Genomic DNA, 23,750 nt, shown 5'->3' on the forward strand with positions numbered 1-23,750 from the left:
TCCTAGTGAACATATCACAATAACACTATCCTGGCTGATGTTGATAGTCAACCCAGACAGGTCCAAGTGAGAAGTAATAGGGAGAATGAACTATCCCTCTCTTCATCTTTAGTAGTGATCAGTCCAAAACAGTGTTGACACAGTGTATGAAAGCTCATGCCACTGCTGCTACCTATGCTTCGCCTTCCTTGTGGATGAATAGGAGACTTTATTCTACAGGGCTATCAGTCCAGAAGCCATGGCCAACACTTTACTTTTATTTTCACAAACCAAAGCCCCCTCCCCCACCAGTTTTCTGTCTTCTGCACCCTTGGACCTAGTTATTCTAAAATGTAATACAACATATTTTCACCTTTAAATCCATTCATATAAACTAATTTACTGCTGATAGGAGTTTTGTGCATGCATTGAGAATATATGCCTTAAATAGTGTATATTTATATATATCTATTAACATGCTTCAGAAACAGGAAAATACTTCACAAGTAAAAGTTTTATGTTGCTAGGTTAGTAAACTGGAAAAGATGTAGGATTTCTGTGTTTTGCTGTCTTAGCTGGGTATTGGGAGAAATGATGGGCTTGTGGTTCAAACATAGGACTGGGAGTAAGAAGATCAGGGTTCTGTTTTTGGCTCTCCATGTATTTTCAAGCAAATCACTAAAACTCTGAGCTTCAGCTTCATCATCTGCAAAAGAGTTAACTAGTTAATGTTTAAGTCCCTGATTCAGCAAAGCAGTTTAGCACTTGCTTAACTTTAAGCTTCTGCTTAAGTCACATTTGACATCAAGATCAAGTTCAGCATGTGATTTATTTATTTTTTTAATTGGGGCCTAATCAAAGTGACTATATTAGAGCAGTTTTTCCTTCAGGCTGCATTTCCTTTTGCACTAATTCTACCTGATATGAAAATTATTCTCTGGGAACATTTATACTCAAAGTATTTGTAGCACAGTGCTTCAAGCAAAGACAAGGTATGAAATTTAATTCATGTTTTCTTTTCCCCTCCTAGGATGTAAGGCCCTGATCCAGGATGAACGAATGCCACTATGATAAACGTATGGACTTTTTTTATAACATGAGCAACACTGACACAGTAGATGAGTGGTCAGGGACAAACCTTGTTATTGTTTTATGTTTTGGGACCTTCTTCTGCCTGTTTATTTTTATTTCAAATTCACTGGTCATAGCAGCCGTGGTCAAAAACAAAAGATTTCATTTCCCCTTCTACTATCTGCTGGCCAATCTAGCTGCTGCAGACTTTTTTGCTGGCATTGCCTATGTATACTTGATGTTCAACACTGGCCCTGTGTCGAAAACGCTAACTGTTAATCGGTGGTTTTTGCGTCAGGGGCTTCTGGACACCAGCCTGACAGCTTCTCTGGCTAATTTATTTGTGATAGCTGTTGAGCGACACATGTCAGTAGTGCGGATGAGGGTTCACAGTAACCTCACAAAGAAAAGAGTCACTTTTTTAATTTTATTGATCTGGGCCGTTGCTATTTTTATGGGGGCTGTGCCTACTTTGGGTTGGAACTGCCTTTGCAATATCTCAACCTGTTCTTCCCTGGCTCCTATTTATAGCAGAAGTTATCTGATATTCTGGACTGTCTCCAATCTAGTTGTTTTCTTCATTATGGTGGTGGTTTACCTAAGAATCTACATGTACGTCCAGAGGAAAACTAATGTCTTATCTCCACACACTAGTGGATCCATCAGCCGTAGGAGGACACCAATGAAGCTTATGAAGACAGTCATGACCGTCTTAGGTAAGACGATATTGAAAATTATGTATAAGGATTCGTGTGCCTGTCAAAAATAACTTAAAATCTCTTGGATATTGACATGCCAGTGCTTGCTTAGGCGATAGAAGATGTCACACCGTGAAAAATTACGAAGCATAGGGCCAATCAAGTTGTAGACCAAATGTCTCCTCATCTGGTAGCTGGTTAGACAGTTTGGTTGTAGGCAAAATGATACAAAATGTGTTTTTTCTGTAGTTAAAAAAAATTTAGAAAAGTCTCTGGAAGGAGAAGGTTTGACAAAATTCACTGCAACATTACCAACATATTTGTCTGGATTAAAATAATAAAAACTGGGAGTTGCAAAGGAGTCTAAGGGAGTTAGGTGCCTAAATCACATTGAATTTGAAAATCCCAGCCAGAGAGTGAGTTTTGTGGGTATTTAACCTGTAGGTATAGGATTTGACCAATGAACTCTAAAACTGCTTGAGACCTGCCTATCTCACTGTGCCATATTGCTACAGCTATAGCCCACAGAGAGTTGACAGCTCTCTCTCCGTATCAGAGAGAGAGCTATCAATGTGGGGCGTTCAACCTTAGATTAATTTCTCCACTGTTAATCTGTAAAAGCTCAGTTTTGCTGACTTTCCGGACACACAATTTGGCCCATCTTCTTGCCCAAGCTTTCGGAGAGGGGGAGTTGTGATAAGGGCTCGTACTGGAGTGCATGTTGAGGGAATGTTTGTGGATTGGTTCCCTTTTTGGAAAAACTGCTGGGTTTATGTTGTATTTTAATGATACTGTTATAGTCATCTAGAGTCCTGGATGGGCACTTTATTTTCTTTCTCTTAACACTTTTTAAATAGAGAGAGAAAGTTTTCACCATTGAACAGGGCACCAAATATTACAATACTCCTATTATGGGTATATTGTTCTATTGTCTGTAACTTTGAAATGGTCTGGAACTCTGAATAAGACGTTACAGACTTCAGCCATGGAGGTGTTGGGGCTGCTGGACTCTGGGCGGGGGGGCTACTGATCCTAGGGGCCGCCAGGGCTAGCCCTGTGGAAGAACTGGGGCTCGGCACTTTAGACCTGCGGGGGAGCACTGGGGCTCCAACCCTGTGGCTCCACTCCCAGCTTCTGCCCCATGTAGGGCACCAGGGATTGGGGCTTCAGCCCTGTGGCTCCTCTCCTGGTTTCAACTGGGGGTGAAGCTTGGGGCTTCAGTTACGGAGAGAGCACTGGGGCTGAAACCAGTGCTCCCCTTGTAGCTAAAGCCCCAAGCCCCGGCACTCCCCGTCGGGCTGAAGCCAGGAACAGAGCCACAGGACTGAAACCCCAAGCCCCAGTGCTGCCCCCTAGTCTAAACCCTTGAGCCCTGGTACTCATGAGGGTCAGAAGACCTGAGCTGCCCTTCCGCCCAGAGCCCTGACCCCCACCCCTTCCTACCCTGTGGCTGTAGCCCGAACCCCCCTGTGGCTGAAGCCCTGAGGCAATACAGTATTTGCTTTTTTTATTTTTTTGGTGGTTGCACTGCTGCCTGATTGAGGACTTCTGATTTCACAGGGTGTCTGGTTAACCGGTAAGTCCGTAACTCTGGTGTTCGTATCTTTAAGGTTCTACTGTATGTGTGTTTGCCTGTCATCTGATTTTTGAACTCCTCTTGCCCATCCCCAGTGTGTGTGAGATAGTTAGGGTTGCCAAATCTTGCTGGGTAAAGTGATTTTAGCCTCAGCTGCAGGTGCTTTCACTCTCTACATCTGCCAGTCCACCTCCCACCTGGCTCCACATTTGCCCAGTTCCCATGCCAGTTCTTCTCCTGAAACTTCTGAGGTTGGAAGCTTCTGAAGGTGGTGGTGGTGCTGCACCGCCTTCTCCCCCTTCCCAAGCTGGGTGTTGCGGGGAGGGAGGAACAGAGCTGACTGACCCACTGTTCGCAGGGAGGGAGGATGGAGCAGGGCTGCCCTGAGCTGCTCGGCTCTTTCTGCTTCCCCTTCCCCTCCTGTGAGACTGGTGTCTCCCTTCTTCTATCCCAGAACTCCATTCAGTTCTTGAGCAGTAGGAGAGGAGAACTCTGCATACCTCCAACAGCAGCCCTCATTGGTTGCTCGTCCCCGGGCAAGTGGTGAAGGCAGCCAATCAGAGTGGGTTTCTCCCCATAGGCAGGGTTGAAATTCACAGGAGTGCTGGAGCTGTTGGCATCCTGGCAAGACGACTCCAGCTTTAGCTGGACACATGGAGAAATCAGGAGAGTTGGTGACACTGCATCCACTTGGCCACAAGGGACTGACAGAGGGTGCCGGTATAATCAGCCTCCACCATCCCACCAATGTATCTGAGACCTGTTCCATTTCTGGGAATGAGAAAAAGAGACTCTGCCCATTGAGATCTCTGCCTCTGTAATTTCACTATTCAGGGGCCAAACAGCTTCAGTGGCGATGGTGCTTTAACAGTGTAATTAGGAAGTAGTAGGAGAAGTTGTGTATGGAGGGAGTGAAGGGGTCTGGGGGCATTGTAGGGAGCCAGTTGCAGTTCTCTGAGTCAGGGCTGCCCATCCCATCACAGTCTGAGTTGCACAGGTGCTGTGCTGAGGTGATCTTGTACCCCGTGGAGGATACAGCTCAGCTCTCCCGCCCCTAATGCAACCCTTTTTCCACTGGGGAAGGAAGATTGCAGTTGGTGCAGGAAGTAGAATCACTTTCTGCAGCTTTCCACTGGCTGAGATTGCCAGTTATCTCCTTACACAATGCAAAGTGGCCTTCACAGAGTGGGGAATCCAGTCTGAGATCTCTAACTCATTTCAAATACGCCACTAACTCCATCAATTTTTAACAACTTTTAGTTCCTACAGACTGGGGCCAGATTTTATCTAGTGACCCAGAAACAAAAAGCCTCAGAATTTCATTATGAATCCCCTGTATCATCCAGTTTCTGTGTCACTTAATCAACAATTGTTTTTTCTAAAAGGATATTGAAAATATCCATTCTGCTTTAATAGCTCAGTCATCTTATATTCACCAGTAATTAAATCATAGCCAGCTGATAAGAAGCTGTCAGTTAAAGCCAGATAAATTCAAATGAGAAATAAGGCACAATTTTTTTTAGCAGTGTGGGTGATTAACCATTAGAAGAAACTATGGAGGGAAGTGGTAGATTCTTTATCTTCTTGAAGACTTCAGATTCAGACTGGATGCCTCCTGGAAGATATGCTTTAGTCAAATGAAAGTTATGGGGATCGATGCAGGAGTAACTGGAGGAAATTCTGTGGCCTGTATTATATAGGAGGTCGGAGTAGGTGATCTAATGGTCTCTTCTAGACTTAAAAATCTATGAATAGGGCTTTCCGTTTCTTTGGGGCTGACTTAGTAAAGACTTTGTCCAGCTCTGATGCCATAAAAGACAGCACAGAAACATTTGTTTTTGAGGCTTGAGGGGCGTGGGAGGTGGTTCTGTGATTCTTCAGTGGCTGTAGCAGTGCAAAAGCCAGGTTTATGTTTTGTTTAACTGGGCTCCTCAGTTTTCAAATATAAATCGGCTCCTAGGATTTTAAAAGTTGCAGATACAAGCTCTGCAGTAAGCGCTTAAGAATGCTAAGGAAAACAAGATGACCCTGAGCATCCTGCTTTAGTAACTGGTAGAGATATATCTTATCTGTCCAACAATGAATAGCTTCTTTCATAACCATCCTGCACATATAATGGTATTTAGTGCATTTGTCTTGTAGCAGCTATTAAGAAGGAATAGCTTTGTTGTAAAGAAGACAGTTTCTGTCTGTACTATATAATTCTCAGATAGCAATGCTATGGAGGAGGCCTGTGTCTCCAGCACAAGAAGTTTACAAACTAAGAACAAAAAAAACAGGAGTACTTGTGGCACCTTAGAGACTAACAAATTTATTTCAGCATGAGCTTTCGTGAGCTAAAGCTCACTTCTTCGGATGCATAGAATGGAACACACAGACAGGAGATATTTATACATACAGAGAACATGAAAAGGTGGAAGTATGCATACCAGCAGGCAGAGTCTAATCAATTGAGATGAGCTATCGTTAGCAGGAGGAAAAAAACTTTTTGAAGTGATAATTAAGATGGCCCATAGAAGGTGTGAGGAGAACTTAACATAGGGAAATAGATTCAATTGGTGTAATGACCCAACCATTCCCAGTCTTTGTTTAAACCACAGTTAATTGTATCTAGTTTGCATATTAATTCAAGTTCAGCAGTCTCTCTTTGGAGTCTGTTTTTGAAGTTTTTTTGTTGCAAAATTGCCACCTTCAAGTCTGTCACTGAGTGGTTAGAAAGGTTGAAGTGTTCTCCCACTGGTTTTTGAATGTTATGATTCCTGATGTCAGATTTGTGTCCATTTATTCTTTTGCGTAGAGACTGTCCGGTTTGGCCAATGTACATGGCAGAGGGGCATTGCTGGCACATGATGGCATATATCACGTTGGTAGATGTGCAGGTGTACGAGCCCCTGATGGTGTGTCTGATGTGATTAGGTCCTGTGATGGTGTCACTTGAATGAATATGTGGACAGAGCTGGCATCGGGCTTTATTGCAAGGATAGGTTCCTGGGTTAGTGTTTATGTTGTATGGTGTGCGGTTGCTGGTGAGTATTTGCTTCAGGTTGGGAGGCTGTCTATAAGCGAGGACTGGCCTGTCTCCCAAGATCTGTGAGAGTGAGGATCATCTTTAAGGATAGGTTGTAAATCTTTGATGATGCGCTGGAGAGGTTTTAGTTGGGGCTGTAGGTGATGGCTAGTGGTGTTCTGTTATTTTCTTTTAGGCCTGTCCTGTAGTAGGTGGCTTCTGGGTACTCTTCTGGCTCTGTCAATCTGTTTTTCACTTCAGCAGGTGGGTATTGTAGGTTTAAGAATGCTTGATAGAGATCTTGTAGGTGTTTATCTCTGTCCGAGGGATTGGAGCAAATACGGTTGTATCTTAGAGCTTGGCTGTAGACAATGGATCGTGTGGTGTGTCCGGGATGGAAGCTGGAGGCATGTAAGTAAGTATAGCGGTCAGTGGGTTTCCGGTATAGGGTGGTATTTATGTGACCATCGTTTATTAGCACAGTAGTGTCTAGGAAATGGACCGCTTGTGTGGATTGGTCTAGGCTGAGGTTGATGGTGGGATGGAAATTGTTAAAATCTCGGTGGAATTCCTCGAGGGCTTCTTTTCCATGAGTCCAGATGATGAAGATGTCATCAATGTAGCGCAAGTAGAGTAGGGGTGTTAGGGAACGAGAGTTAAGGAAGCGTTGTTCTAAGTCAGCCATAAAGATGTTGGCATACTGAGGGGCCATGCGGTACCCATAGCAGTGCCACTGACTTGAAGATATATATTGTCCCCAAATGTGAAATAGTTGTGGGTGAGGACAAAGTCACAAAGTTCAGCCACCAGGTTAGCCGTGATATTATCGGGGATACTGTTCCTGATGGCTTGTAGTCCATCTTCGTGTGGAATGTTAGTGTAGAGGGCTTCCACATCCATAGTGGCCAGAATGGTGTTTTCTGGAAGATCACTGATGGATTGTAGTTTCCTCAGGAAGTCAGTGGTGTCTCGAAGATAGCTGGGAGTGCTGGTGGCATAGGGCCTGAGGAGAGAGTCCACATAGCCAGACAGTCCTGCTGTTAAAGTACCAATGCTTGAGATGATGGGGCGTCCAGGATTTCCAGGTTTATGGATCTTGGGTAGCAAATAGAATACACCTGGTCGGGGTTCCAGGCATGTGTCTGTATAGATCTGTTCCTGTGATTTCTCAGGAGTTTTTGAGCAGATGGTGTAGTTTCTTTTGGTAATCATCAGTGGGATCAGAGGGTAATGGCTTGTAGAATGTGGAGTTAGAGAGTTGCCTGGCAGCCTGTTGTTCATATTCCGACCTATTCATGATGACGACAGCACCTCCTTTGTCAGCCTGTTTGATTATGATGTTAGAGTTGTTCTTGAGGCTGTTGATGGCATTGTGTTCAGCACGGCTTAGGTTATGGGGCAAGTGATGTTGCTTTTCCACAATTTCAGCCGAAGCAATCTATGTAGAAGTCTAGTCTGTTGTTTCGACCCTCTGGAGGAGTCCATGCAGAATCCTTTTTATTATAGCGGTGGTAGGAAGGATTCTGTGGGTTAGTATGTAGTTCAGAGGTGTGTTGGAAGTATTCTTTGAGTAAGTAGGATTCTAGGTCAAAAACTGTATCATATTCGTGGATCTGGAAGGACAAAAGGAGAGTCCCGAGATAGGATAGATTCTTCTGCTGGGCTAAGAGAATAGCTGGAAAGATTAACAATATTGTTGGGTGGGTTAAGGAGCTATTGTTGTGGCTCCTTGTGCCATGTAGCAGTTTAGACAGTTTAGTGTCCTTTTTCTTTTGTAGAGAAGCAAAGTTTTTGTTGTAAATGGCTAGTCTAGTTTTTGTAAAGTTTGTCCATGAGGAAGTTTGTGTAGAAGGTTGGTTTTCATCAGAATATCTAGTTTAGAGAGTTCAGTCTTAATCTTCCCCTGTTTGCTGTATAGGATGTTGATCAGGTGGTTTCGCAGTTTCTTTGAGAGTGTGTGGCACAATCTGTCAGCATAGTCTGTGTGGTATGTAGATTGTAATGGATTTTTTACCTTTAGTCCTTTTGGTATGATGTCCATCTGTTTGCATTTGGAAAGGAAGATGATGTCAGTCTGTATCTGTACGAGTTTTTTCATGAAGTTGATGGATTTCCACTCCATACGGCTAAATGCAGTGCCTTGCATAATGACAGGTTTCAGAGTAGCAGCCGTGTTAGTCTGTATCCGCAAAAAAAACAGGAGTACTTGTGGCACCTTAGAGACTAACAAATTTATTTCAGCATGAGCTTTCGTGAGCTAAAGCTCACTTCTTCGGATGCATAGAATGGAACACACAGACAGGAGATATTTATACATACAGAGAACATGAAAAGGTGGAAGTATGCATACCAGCAGGCAGAGTCTAATCAATTGAGATGAGCTATCGTTAGCAGGAGGAAAAAAAACTTTTTGAAGTGATAATTAAGATGGCCCATAGAAGGTGTGAGGAGAACTTAACATAGGGAAATAGATTCAATTGGTGTAATGACCCAACCATTCCCAGTCTTTGTTTAAACCACAGTTAATTGTATCTAGTTTGCATATTAATTCAAGTTCAGCAGTCTCTCTTTGGAGTCTGTTTTTGAAGTTTTTTTGTTGCAAAATTGCCACCTTCAAGTCTGTCACTGAGTGGTTAGAAAGGTTGAAGTGTTCTCCCACTGGTTTTGAATGTTATGATTCCTGATGTCAGATTTGTGTCCATTTATTCTTTGAGACTGTCCGGTTTGGCCAATGTACATGGCAGAGGGCATTGCTGGCACATGATGGCATATATCACGTTGGTAGATGTGCAGGTGTACGAGCCCCTGATGGTGTGTCTGATGTGATTAGGTCCTGTGATGGTGTCACTTGAATGAATATGTGGACAGAGCTGGCATCGGGCTTTATTGCAAGGATAGGTTCCTGGGTTAGTGTTTATGTTGTATGGTGTGCGGTTGCTGGTGAGTATTTGCTTCAGGTTGGGAGGCTGTCTATAAGCGAGGACTGGCCTGTCTCCCAAGATCTGTGAGAGTGAGTGATCATCTTTAAGGATAGGTTGTAAATCTTTGATGATGCGCTGGAGAGGTTTTAGTTGGGGGCTGTAGGTGATGGCTAGTGGTGTTCTGTTATTTTCTTTTTTAGGCCTGTCCTGTAGTAGGTGGCTTCTGGGTACTCTTCTGGCTCTGTCAATCTGTTTTCACTTCAGCAGGTGGGTATTGTAGGTTTAAGAATGCTTGATAGAGATCTTGTAGGTGTTTATCTCTGTCCGAGGGATTGGAGCAAATACGGTTGTATCTTAGAGCTTGGCTGTAGACAATGGATCGTGTGGTGTGTCCGGGATGGAAGCTGGAGGCATGTAAGTAAGTATAGCGGTCAGTGGGTTTCGGTATAGGGTGGTATTTATGTGACCATCGTTTATTAGCACAGTAGTGTCTAGGAAATGGACCGCTTGTGTGGATTGGTCTAGGCTGAGGTTGATGGTGGGATGGAAATTGTTAAAATCTCGGTGGAATTCCTCGAGGGCTTCTTTCCATGAGTCCAGATGATGAAGATGTCATCAATGTAGCGCAAGTAGAGTAGGGGTGTTAGGGAACGAGAGTTAAGGAAGCGTTGTTCTAAGTCAGCCATAAAGATGTTGGCATACTGAGGGGCCATGCGGGTACCCATAGCAGTGCCACTGACTTGAAGATATATATTGTCCCCAAATGTGAAATAGTTGTGGGTGAGGACAAAGTCACAAAGTTCAGCCACCAGGTTAGCCGTGATATTATCGGGGATACTGTTCCTGATGGCTTGTAGTCCATCTTCGTGTGGAATGTTAGTGTAGAGGGCTTCCACATCCATAGTGGCCAGAATGGTGTTTTCTGGAAGATCACTGATGGATTGTAGTTTCCTCAGGAAGTCAGTGGTGTCTCGAAGATAGCTGGGAGTGCTGGTGGCATAGGGCCTGAGGAGAGAGTCCACATAGCCAGACAGTCCTGCTGTTAAAGTACCAATGCTTGAGATGATGGGGCGTCCAGGATTTCCAGGTTTGAAGGTTCACTTCACTGCTGAAGTGAAAAAACAGATTGACAGAGCCAGAAGAGTACCCAGAAGCCACCTACTACAGGACAGGCCTAAAAAAGAAAATAACAGAACACCACTAGCCATCACCTACAGCCCCCAACTAAAACCTCTCCAGCGCATCATCAAAGATTTACAACCTATCCTTAAAGATGATCCCTCACTCTCACAGATCTTGGGAGACAGGCCAGTCCTCGCTTATAGACAGCCTCCCAACCTGAAGCAAATACTCACCAGCAACCCATACAACATAAACACTAACCCAGGAACCTATCCTTGCAATAAAGCCCGATGCCAGCTCTGTCCACATATTCATTCAAGTGACACCATCACAGGACCTAATCACATCAGACACACCATCAGGGGCTCGTACACCTGCACATCTACCAACGTGATATATGCCATCATGTGCCAGCAATGCCCTCTGCCATGTACATTGGCCAAACCGGACAGTCTCAAAAGAATAAATGGACACAAATCTGACATCAGGAATCATAACATTCAAAAACCAGTGGGAGAACACTTCAACCTTTCTAACCACTCAGTGACAGACTTGAAGGTGGCAATTTTGCAACAAAAAACTTCAAAACAGACTCCAAATAGAGACTGCTGAACTTGAATTAATATGCAAACTAGATACAATTAACTGTGGTTTAAACAAAGACTGGGAATGGTTGGGTCATTACACCAATTGAATCTATTTCCTATGTTAAGTTCTCCTCACACCTTCTATGGGCCATCTTAATTATCACTTCAAAAGTTTTTTCCTCCTGCTAACGATAGCTCATCTCAATTGATTAGACTCTGCCTGCTGGTATGCATACTTCCACCTTTTCATGTTCTCTGTATGTATAAATATCTCCTGTCTGTGTGTTCCATTCTATGCATCCAAGAAGTGAGCTTTAGCTCACGAAAGCTCATGCTGAAATAAATTTGTTAGTCTCTAAGGTGCCACAAGTCCTCCTGCTTTTTTGGCGGATACAGACTAACACGGCTGCTACTCTGAAACCTGTCATTAGGCAAGGCACTGCATTTAGCCGTATGGAGTGGAAATCCATCAACTTCATGAAAAACTCGTACAGATACAGACTGACATCATCTTCCTTTCCAAATGCAAACAGATGGACATCATACCAAAAGGACTAAAGGTAAAAAATCCATTACAATCTACATACCACACAGACTATGCTGACAGATTGTGCCACACACTCTCAAAGAAACTGCGAAACCACCTGATCAACATCCTATACAGCAAACAGGGGAAGATTAAGACTGAACTCTCTAAACTAGATATTCTGATGAAAAACCAACCTTCTACACAAACTTCCTCATGGACAAACTTTACAAAAACTAGACAAGCCATTTACAACAAAAACTTTGCTTCTCTACAAAAGAAAAAGGACACTAAACTGTCTAAACTGCTACATGGCACAAGGAGCCACAACAATAGCTCCCTTAACCCACCCAACAATATTGTTAATCTTTCCAGCTATTCTCTTAGCCCAGCAGAAGAATCTATCCTATCTCGGGGACTCTCCTTTTGTCCTTCCAGATCCACGAATATGATACAGTTTTGCGGTGACCTAGAATCCTACTGTCTCCGACTCAAAGAATACTTCCAACACACCTCTGAACTACATACTAACCCACAGAATCCTTCCTACCACCGCTATAATAAAAAGGATTCTGCATGGACTCCTCCAGAGGGTCGAAACAACAGACTAGACTTCTACATAGATTGCTTCCGTCACCGTGCACGGGCTGAAATTGTGGAAAAGCAACATCACTTGCCCCATAACCTAAGCCGTGCTGAACACAATGCCATCAACAGCCTCAAGAACAACTCTAACATCATAATCAAACAGGCTGACAAAGGAGGTGCTGTCGTCATCATGAATAGGTCGGAATATGAACAACAGGCTGCCAGGCAACTCTCTAACTCCACATTCTACAAGCCATTACCCTCTGATCCCACTGATGATTACCAAAAGAAACTACACCATCTGCTCAAAAAACTCCCTGAGAAAGCACAGGAACAGATCTATACAGACACATGCCTGGAACCCCGACCAGGTGTATTCTATTTGCTACCCAAGATCCATAAACCTGGAAATCCTGGACGCCCCATCATCTCAAGCATTGGTACTTTAACAGCAGGACTGTCTGGCTATGTGGACTCTCTCCTCAGGCCCTATGCCACCAGCACTCCCAGCTATCTTCGAGACACCACTGACTTCCTGAGGAAACTACAATCCATCAGTGATCTTCCAGAAAACACCATTCTGGCCACTATGGATGTGGAAGCCCTCTACACTAACATTCCACACGAAGATGGACTACAAGCCATCAGGAACAGTATCCCCGATAATATCACGGCTAACCTGGTGGCTGAACTTTGTGACTTTGTCCTCACCCACAACTATTTCACATTTGGGGACAATATATATCTTCAAGTCAGTGGCACTGCTATGGGTACCCGCATGGCCCCTCAGTATGCCAACATCTTTATGGCTGACTTAGAACAACGCTTCCTTAACTCTCGTTCCCTAACACCCCTACTCTACTTGCGCTACATTGATGACATCTTCATCATCTGGACTCATGGAAAAGAAGCCCTCGAGGAATTCCACCGAGATTTTAACAATTTCCATCCCACCATCAACCTCAGCCTAGACCAATCCACACAAGCGGTCCATTTCCTAGACACTACTGTGCTAATAAACGATGGTCACATAAATACCACCCTATACCGGAAACCCACTGACCGCTATACTTACTTACATGCCTCCAGCTTCCATCCCGGACACACCACACGATCCATTGTCTACAGCCAAGCTCTAAGATACAACCGTATTTGCTCCAATCCCTCGGACAGAGATAAACACCTACAAGATCTCTATCAAGCATTCTTAAACCTACAATACCCACCTGCTGAAGTGAAAAAACAGATTGACAGAGCCAGAAGAGTACCCAGAAGCCACCTACTACAGGACAGGCCTAAAAAAGAAAATAACAGAACACCACTAGCCATCACCTACAGCCCCAACTAAAACCTCTCCAGCGCATCATCAAAGATTTACAACCTATCCTTAAAGATGATCCTCACTCTCACAGATCTTGGGAGACAGGCCAGTCCTCGCTTATAGACAGCCTCCCAACCTGAAGCAAATACTCACCAGCAACCGCACACCATACAACATAAACACTAACCCAGGAACCTATCCTTGCAATAAAGCCCGATGCCAGCTCTGTCCACATATTCATTCAAGTGACACCATCACAGGACCTAATCACATCAGACACACCATCAGGGGCTCGTACACCTGCACATCTACCAACGTGATATATGCCATCATGTGCCAGCAATGCCCTCTGCCATGTACATTGGCCAAACCGGACAGTCTCTACGCAAAAGAATAAATGGACACAAATCTGACATCAGGAATCATAACATTCAAAAACCAGTGGGAGAACACTTCAACCTTTCTAACCACTCAGTGACAGACTTGAAGGTGGCAATTTTGCAACAAAAAAACTTCAAAAACAGACTCCAAAGAGAGACTGCTGAACTTGAATTAATATGCAAACTAGATACAATTAACTGTGGTTTAAACAAAGACTGGGAATGGTTGGGTCATTACACCAATTGAATCTATTTCCCTATGTTAAGTTCTCCTCACACCTTCTATGGGCCATCTTAATTATCACTTCAAAAAGTTTTTTTTCCTCCTGCTAACGATAGCTCATCTCAATTGATTAGACTCTGCCTGCTGGTATGCATACTTCCACCTTTTCATGTTCTCTGTATGTATAAATATCTCCTGTCTGTGTGTTCCATTCTATGCATCCGAAGAAGTGAGCTTTAGCTCACGAAAGCTCATGCTGAAATAAATTTGTTAGTCTCTAAGGTGCCACAAGTACTCCTGTTTTTTTTGCGGATACAGACTAACACGGCTGCTACTCTGAAACTAAGAACAGTTATCTTCCTTAGGCTGTGCCCAAGGGCATTGTTTACAGAGTCTGGCAGTCTGATTTGCACTAGCATCTCTGGTCCTAGTGGAAGCACCAAGTGGAAGGTTGTAGTGTTAAAAGACCATTTGTGGTAAATATCATGGATTATGCATATACGGAAATATACCTAAATAACACCTGATTTTCAGATCTATCACTAGTCCTTCAAGGGAATTTCGAGAATACAGTGTTTTTGTCATCTGTGGCCAATATTATATTGCTCCAAACCAGTTGTTAAAATTAATTCATCCCTTTCTAGTTTAGGTTAATCAGTAATTAATACACTGTTGCTGTCCTAATAATGTATTGATGATTTGTGTTTGGGCTTTGAAAAATCATAACACTGGGTTATAAATGGCATGGGGAAAAAGCTTTCAACCTCTTAATGTTATGCACACACATAGTAACTCTTCAGAGGGAGATCTTTTTCAACAGAAACTACTCAGCATCTGTTCACAGTCACCTTTAATATATTTTCCCCACTTACTCAGATGGGTAACATCAGTTCCTTCCGGCCTGCGAGAGATTGCATGCGACACGAAGGTATTGCATTTAGCTTAAACACCCTGTGTTGCAAGCAGCTGGCTCTTTTTATTATCATCTCCTTGGCTGGGTAGAAAACAGCATCACTTTAAGCTGCAGATACAAACTGCTGTCCTTTCTAGGGGATAGACATGCAGATGGGGTTAGCCAGCCTTTAAGATAAATAGAGGGGAAGAATTTAGATATTTGAGAATGAATGACTGCAAAATAAAGAATCCTCTGATTCTTATGCCCTGCAGCTCACTTTATCTGTTTAATGTTTAACCAAAAATCAAGCAATATTTATCTATAAAACCATGTCAGATTAGAAAAGAAGTTAAGATTTAAATGTTTAACTTCCCTTGTATCCATCGGAAAATTCCTAAACCATTGTAATCTTTTGTCATCCTTGTAATCCAAGTCTTCTCTATATATGTTGGGGTAAAAACCATCAGGAATGCTGCTGCTTTCTTTACGCACTGAACTCCCAAAGTAACACCCTAACACTCTGATCCAGCACTAAGAACCACAAGGATGTAGGGATCACACTGTGCAGCTCACAGTACCTGCAGGAGTCACTTGGCTACTGATTTGTCTTGGCATTTTAAGACAAATTCACCTGCTAGCATTTGGGGGGCGGCATTTCAGGTCTGGCGGCGGTGACCGCGGCGGCCGGATCTTCAGCCACCCCGGTCGTCGTCAGCATTTAGGCAGAGGGACCTGGAGCAGGGGGGCGTGGGGAGGGCTGCCTGCAGCAAGTAAGGGTGTGTGTGGCATGCAGAGGAACCATTCCCTGCCCCAGCTCACCTCTGCTCCACCTCCTCCCCTGAGCATGCTGCCCCGCTCTGCTTCTCTCCCTCCCAGGCTTGTGACGCCAAACAGCTGATTGGCGCCGCAAGCCTGGGAGGCGGGAGAAGTGGAGCAGCAACGGCGTGCTCATGGAGGAGGTGGAGCACAGGTGAGCTGGGGTGGGGAGCTGCCGCATGGGTCCCTGGGCTGGGGGGAGCTGCCACGGGTGGGGGGGGCGCCTCAGGGCAGAGGGAGGGTGGAGAGCTGCCACAGGGGTTGGGGGTGCAAGGTGGAAGTTTCGCCTAGGGCGTGAAACATCCTTGCACCCGCCCTGTTCACCTGGTGATCATGGCGAAAATGACAAAATAATATTTAGCACTTCTGTGTATAGCACCCTCCATGAAAGGACATCAATGTGCTGTAAGCCAGCCTAACAACACAGGGCTTTGTCAGGACATGCATGGACTAGTGGTTAAAGCAAAGAATAATGGTTTATTGATGTGAAAGTTCATGTTTTTTTCAAAGACTCCATTGTTAGACCATTTTTTCCTCTGTTACTTTCCCATGTTTCTTTCACGTTACAACATGTTGGGAGTGATGGCATGAAATGCTGGATCCAATCCTGCTCTGATGAAAGTCCATGGGACTCTTTTTGAGGGAGCAGCGTGAAGTCTTTTCTCTCTTGTTTTCTGTGGGACGTTTATGAAATGAAGCTCAACTTAGAAAACCCTCCCATTTGGAAGGAGAAAATTGCCATTGCAAGGTTCTCAAACATGTGCCAAACATGATCTTGACTAGATGCTTAACTGTGCAGTAGACTGTAAATAAGTGCTGCTTTTAAAAAACACTCATAATAAGCAATTATCCGAACCTTTCTGCCCAAGCCATAGTTGCACATTTCGTTCTGGGAAGCCACACACAAATAAACACACACTGAAAAGGCTTCTCATTTATATTAGTATTCTCTTGACATCACAAAAACAAAATAAGTCAGCGTGTGCTTAATCCTGAAATTATGACTCTTAGGTTTTGATGCTTCCTGTCTTCTGTGTAGTACACAGCAAAAAATATAGGACCAGATTCTTCACAGCTCAGACTGATTGCTTGGTACAAGACTTGGCAGAAGGGGCACAGTTGTCCTCCCACCACTAGTCCTCAGCTGGCGCTGGGCAGGGGTCCCGGTACAGATTACTGCCAAAGGCGATCATAATTTGAAGTGGATAAGGGACTGGACTGGCATTCAGGAGATTGGGTTCAATAACTGTCTCTACCATGTGCTTTCTGTGTGACACTGGGTAAATCACTTCATCTGCTCGGTACCTCAGTTCCACCTCCGTAGTGTTAACAAACCTTGGGGGTTTTATGAGGATAAAAATCCATTAACGGTTGTGAGATGCTCATATACTGTGGTGACGAGAACCATATAAAATAGGTAATTAGGTAGACACATGCACAAGTGCACCATGTAGGATCAGGCCCAAGGCCCAGAAAAAAGGGACATATAAAATGTGTTTAAATTTCTGGTTTTTTGTGTCAGGATGAATCTTCTCCTGTTTCTGTCTAGTCCCACTGATTGTTTTAGCATCTCACCTTTTCTTTAAAACACACAGCAAATTGTACTGCACAGTGAAACACTCCTTCGCATCAGCAATTAACGAATAACTTGATAAGTTAAAATTTTATGGACTGGCTTGGAAATAATTTTTTAGGATGCTTTTAAATGTGCACTGTCTGGTAGTGGGGAAAGCACCAGCCACTTTGTTTCTAGCCAGGGCCGGCTCCAGCTTTTTTGCGTCCCCAAGTGGAGAAGTGGGGTTGGGGCGGAAGAGAAATCCTATCGGCAGTACTTCAGTGGCAGCTCAATCGTGCTGCTTCATTCTTTGGCAGCAATTTGGCGGCGGGTCTTTTGCTCCCTCTCTTCCTCTTCGGCAGCACTTCGGCGGCAGCTCAAAGAGGAAGAGAGGGACTGAGGGACCCGCCGCCGAAGACCTGGACGTGCCATCCCTTTCCATTGGCTGCCCCAAGCACCTGCTTCCTTCGCTGTTGCCTGGAGCCGGCCCTGTTTCTAGCACAAAAAAGCATTGGGGTGGGGGAGGGAAGGCAGTGAGTATATGGCCTTAATTTTCTGTAGCTAAGATCACTCATAAGATATGGTCCTACTGCTGTCCATTTGAACTGTAACGATGACACAACTGTGGATCATATTTTTCTGATCCAGCACAAAACTATTCCTGAAATTTCAGAAAGGCTACACAATAATTGTAAAGAGTATCATTTCACAGTTTGCTTCACTAATCGCTTAAGTAAAACAGATCCTGCTCTCATTGAAATCGACAACAAGTTGGGCATTAACTTCATTGGGTGCACCATGAGTCCCAACTGATGTCATAGGAAATATACATCAGCACGTTGTAGTGAGCATATCGTACTGCATGGTGAACACCCCTTCAAATCAGCAATTAAAATTTGACCTCACAACAAATAGCTTTTAAAGCTATCTTGGAAAGAATTTTTTAGGATGCTCTAAAACATGCAGTCATGACCAGGCAGACTATTTTTTAAACGTGCCATGCAAAAAGTAGTGGAAACTAAATCACTAACTTCTTTCCTGTTGTTTTTCAGGTGCAAAATAATCTACCCAACTAATAGTTTAAATATTGCTATTTTGTACATTGTGGAACCAACACGTCACCATGCTTAGTGCTGATTTTAGCCCATGGGAGTTATTTTTAATGCCATGTGCTTAAATCCTTGAAGATATTCTGAAAGAGAGAGTGCCTGACACAGCCTTAACTAGAAGTGGTTCTAGCAAGCACTGTTTATAATAATTACATTGTATGTATCATCTCCATAAAACTAATTGTTCTGGCTAAGGCTCTACTGCACGTCTTTGCATTCTTTACAGAGTATTGTGTTACCTAACAAAAAGAGATAATTCCTAGCATGCTGCGTTTTGTGTTTTGCTGGTACAAATTACTTGAACTAGATGCAGTATAATGGCTTGGTCCAGCTCAGCCTGAAGCCAATGGCAGAACTGCCATTGATTTGAGTGTGAGCAGGATCAAGGAGACTGGATTTCTTATTAATTAAGGACTCTTCTGCTGGAGAAACTTCAGGCATATTTGACTTAGATATAAAAAACCACTCTGAACGTTCATGTTTTCTGATTTCGTTGCTTACTCTGCTTGCCATTTACAAAGCTGCTCGTGTTTTTAAACACTGATTTGCACTCACAGGTCCCCTGCTCTATTTGACCTCTCAGCGAAACCATAGTACTGCACATGTGACATCACAATGATGCTAGCTGTGATATCTCAGATACGCTTTGCTGTAGGAGGAAGCATAATAAGCAGCTGTCAGTATCAGCTGGGAGGCTGCAGTGAAATCCTACTGGTCAGCTCAGCTCTTCTGCGTAGAAGAGTACCAGAGAGCAGAAGATATGCAAAGGGAAGATGGCTTGTAGTTGTGTTACTCCTGGGGGCATTCTGTGCCAAAAAATAAATTCTGTGCACAGTATTTTAAAATTCTGCAAATTTTAGTTGTCAAAATAACACCGCATAGTCACACCACTTTCAATTATTTTGGTAATTTATTTCAAAATACCTGTCAGCAAGTATGTCTGTCTGTAACAATACAGACACACCAAAAATACCCCCCAGGAGCAGAGAATTAAAGACAACCCAGTTCCTGTTCTCTGCCCTTTCCCTGAGCCCTGCTGGGGGGGAGGGGGCAGACACTCACTGTTTTTTTGTTTTTGTTTTTTGTTTTTTGTTTTTTTGTTTTGTTGGCAATTGATCCTGTCTCTTGTGAAAGAAGAATATTACTGGGTATAATTTGAGGTGACCAGGTCCGGCTCCAGCTTTTTTGCCACCCCCCCCCCCCCCAACCCCGATTGAACTACCGCCAAAGAGGAAGACAGGGAGTGAAGGATCCGCCGCCAAATTGCCGCAGACGACTGAAGTGGGCTGACTGAGCTGCCGCCGAAGTGCTGCCACCGCCGACCTGGACGTGCCGCCCCAACAACGGACGGAGTGCCTTCCCTTTCTATTGCCCGCCCCAGGCACCTGCTTCCTTCACTGGTGCCTGGAGCCGGCCCTGGAGGTGACTGAGGCCGATCTGTTCAGTGGTGATGTACGGTACGGGGAGTTTGATAGGAGCAGCTGACATGATTCCTTCTCAGACCTACTGAGCTTTGAAGAGTGTCTGGTTTATGTAGACTGGAAGATGGAAGGTCTGAAAAAGGCTTAATCTCGCACTGATTCATTTTGTGGCATCATCCCAGCTAAACATACATATGTTGAAAGGAAAGGGCATGACTGCCATGCAAGTCTATACATGATTTTCAGTTCGTTCAGGCAAACTTCATTCGAGCTTACCAGTATTTCAGCAGAAACATTCATTACTTTGAGGTTCAGGGGTTTTAGTCTAATGCATTTAGAATTTAAATTTATAACTTCTACCATTTTAACCAAAAGTGCACATCTGGTTAAGGCAGTTGTTTAAAAAGCTTTTTCCTTGCCCTAAACATAGGTCCTGAAAGGCAGTGCTAGTATATGGAGAGCTTTATGGCAGGGCACAGCAGAAGCATAAAAAATGCAGATCTTCCAGATGTATAGGAATTCGGTGCAACTGAAGTGATGCAATATACAGGAAACTCACTGTAGGCTTAGTGGAAAATCCCCATATTGATCTGGTAGCACAATTAATGGCACAATATACAGGAAACTCACTGTAGGCTTAGTGGAAAATCCCCAAATTGACCTGGGAGCACAGTTAATGGCACATTGAGACCAGGTGTTTGGCCTTGTCTACACTACCGGGCTAAGTCAACCTAAAATATGCTACTCCAGCCATGTGAATAATGTATCTGGAGTCGATATAACTTAGGTCGATGTACTGCAGTGTCTATACTGTGCTGCATCGACGGGAGACACTCTCTCGTTGACTTACCTTAATCTTCTAGTTTTGGTGGAGTTCCAGAGTTGACCGGAGAGCTAGACCCACTAAATTGACCCCACTGCATCGATCACAGCAATGTCGATTCCCAGTAAGTGTAGACATGTCCCTAGTCTTGCATATCCTATGTGAGATGCAGAGCTATTCTTCTGACTTACCCTGCCATCCAGATCAGCTGGCTCTCTTAAGTCCTACTAAAAGGTATGAAAAGCTGAAAGTTTCTCTGAGGCATGTTAGACTTTGTAATAAATGAAGCGGGGAGTAGCTCCCTTTTATGGACACCCAACCTGCCAGTTAGCTGTAAAATCCTTCTTGATAGCTGTTCTCTGCTTGCTTTACCTGTAAAGGGTTAAAAGTCCCCCAGGTAAAGAAAAGGAAGTGGGCATCTGACCAAAAGAGCCAATGGGAAGGCTAGAACTTTAAAAAAAAGGGGGAAGAAACTTTCCCTTTGTCTGTTGTGCTCTGGGCTGCAGGGACACAGAGCAGCAATGCTATAGGCAAAAATACTGTGTAAGGTTTGCTGTGTAAGTATTTTCCATACCTAGAAGAAATAATTTGTATAGGGAATGTTTAGCTAGACGCTATCAGGTTTATTTCTTATTTGGCTTGTGGATCTCCTCTTTGTTAACCACAGATGCTTTTGTTTGCTTGTAACCTTTAAGCTGAACCCCCAAGAAAGCTATTTTGGGTGCTTAATTTTTGTAATTATTTCTTTTAAGATCTAGCAAAAAGTCTAAGTTCCAGATGTATTTTTTTCCCTTTTTGTTTTTAATAAAATTTACCTTTTTTAAGAACAGGATTGGATTTTTGGTGTCCTAAGAGGTTTGTGCATGTTGTTTGATTAGCTGATAGCCACAGCTAATCTCCTTTGTTTTCTTTCTCAGCTCTTCCCCTGAGGGTGGGTGAAAGGGCTTGAGGGTACTTCACAGGGAAGAATTCCAAAGTGCTCCTTCCTGGGTTCAAGGGTTTTTTTGCATTTGGTGGTGGAAGCATTTACCAAGGCAAGGTTAGAGAGAAGCTGTAACCTTGTGAGTTTAATACAATCCTGGAGTGACAAGTATTAATTTTTAAAATCCTTGTGGGCCCCCACTTTCTGCACTCAAAGTGACAGAGTGGGGATTCTGCCTTGGCAGACCTAGAGTGAATAACAAGAGATACTGTAGGGTGAAAATCCTAGGAACAGACAAATTAATAGGGAGCCACGGCTGCAGTTTAAGTACAGTCTGCCTGAAAGCTTTGTTGCATAAGGTAAAAATAGAGGCAGATCCTAGAAAGGAAACAAGTTTGGACCATAACCCATTGTGTGTGCAATGTTAAGGATAGGGTGTGACACTAACCTTGTTTGTACACATGATTAAATGTATTTTGGTGGCAGTGGATCCAAAGTAAGACAATCCCTTGAAAGAGCTGCCCAGTAATTGTAATGGTGTTCCTTACCGTGTACTGCACTACAGCCTTTATTTCATTAGCTGTGTAAGGCTATATCTACACTATGAGCTGGGGGTGTGATTCCCCTTCTTGCATGCACATGCCTGTCATCAAGCTAGTACAAGTATAAACAGCAGCGTGGCTGTGGTCATATGGGCAGCAGCAGCAGAGACACTGGCTTAGGCATGCCGAGTACGAACCTGGCTGAAACTTGGCACAGCTGCTGCAGCTACGCTGCTATTTATACTCATGCTATGAGAGCTAGCATGAATGTGGACAGGGTAATCACACCCCTAGCTCACAGTGTAGACCTTGCCTAAATGTCTGGAGTTCCAACTTTCCATCGGGGAAGTGAGGGGATGTTGTGCATCACACAGATACTAGAGAAATTTCTGCAAAGAACATTTTTTTTGATGTCCAGTGGTTGCCATTACACTCTTTACAATGTTGTTTGTGCAAGTAGATGTATTTCCTAGAGTTTGTCATATGTTTAGTCTGCAAAATATTACTAGCTGACACTTTTTAAAAAAACACATTTATACACTAATTTGGGGCCTGCTCCTGCTCTCATTGATGTCAGTGGAAGCAGGATGGGGTCCTGCAATATGGTAAAGAATAAGTAATGTGGTAAACTGCTTCCCCCTTTTTTACTTGGATGCAGAGATGGTTCACATGCTAAACTATTTCTTTGCAAGGAGCTGGAGAGTTGGCATCCTCCCTTAGCCCCTGATGTTTCATAAACATTTGCACTGAGACCCCAGAGGCCCAGAAACATTCAATGACAGTTGATGTCAATGTAGAGTGTGGTCTCTTGCTAATTGGGGCCTATTCTAATGCCCACTGAAGTCAAAGGGGGCTTTCCATTGACATTAGTGGGCTTTGGGCAAGACTCAGTGCAATAAACCTCTATTTATGCAATGTTCTGGTTCTGAACCATAATCCATGCTGCAAAGTTGATTACCAGAACTGATGTTTTGAGCTACAGCTCTGAACACCCTGCTTAGAGATCTACTCATAACCCTCTAGCATCAGAATTCACAAATAACTGCTACTGACCACTAATTCAAAATTAACCTATAAAATTGGTATTTAGGGCCACAAAAAGCCAGACTCAAGCTACAGCAGAGTTAAATGCATCTTTTATGAAAGCTCCAGCCTTTAATCTTTCCATTCCATGGTATGTTATCCAAAAAAGAATATAAATCTGGTGGGTGAATTTTCTTTCCTTACTTTAGGAAGTTGTTTCTAGTGGCAGGACAGTCTAGAAAGTATTTTGCAGTCTCCTAACAACTATTACAACATTTTTACCTCGTGCATGGTTTTTCATAAATTGTAACACTTATTAAAGCTTTTGAATTCATTTCTTCTGGCCTGCTCTTGAGAGGTGCTGAGCAATCTGTTTCCCTTAAAAACAATGGGAGTGATGGCTGCTCAACATTTCAGAAATCAGGCCATGTACTTCTTTGTGTAGCTTGGTGTGTGTGTGTGTGTGTGTGTGTGTATTGTATGTACAATGCAGTATTTTGATGTTACTGTTAGAATCATAACTCTTGCATTTCCCAGTTCTTTGATATGAACTGTGTACTACATCCTCAGTGTTGTATTTACACAGTGTAACGGGAGTGGCACCCACCTCTCATGAGTGCCCCCTGCTGGTTGGGTGTGTCTGCA

At 43.6% G+C, this 23,750-nt stretch overlaps 1 protein-coding gene across 2 annotated transcripts in view; it reads left to right on the top strand.

Moving 5' to 3' along the window:
* Window positions 1-23,750, top strand: part of LPAR3 (lysophosphatidic acid receptor 3) — a 44,753-nt gene that overhangs the window by 15,428 nt on the left and 5,575 nt on the right. For both annotated transcript variants that reach the window (XM_039486668.1, XM_039486665.1), the window contains one exon: window positions 1,010-1,766. In XM_039486668.1, coding sequence (XP_039342602.1) covers window positions 1,031-1,766 — 736 coding nt within the window. In that variant the 5' untranslated portion in view covers window positions 1,010-1,030. The remainder of the gene's footprint in view (window positions 1-1,009; window positions 1,767-23,750) is intronic.

This window comes from Mauremys reevesii, linkage group 8 (genome assembly GCF_016161935.1).
Source record: "Mauremys reevesii isolate NIE-2019 linkage group 8, ASM1616193v1, whole genome shotgun sequence".
In the NCBI taxonomy this organism is placed as follows: Eukaryota; Metazoa; Chordata; order Testudines; family Geoemydidae; genus Mauremys; species Mauremys reevesii.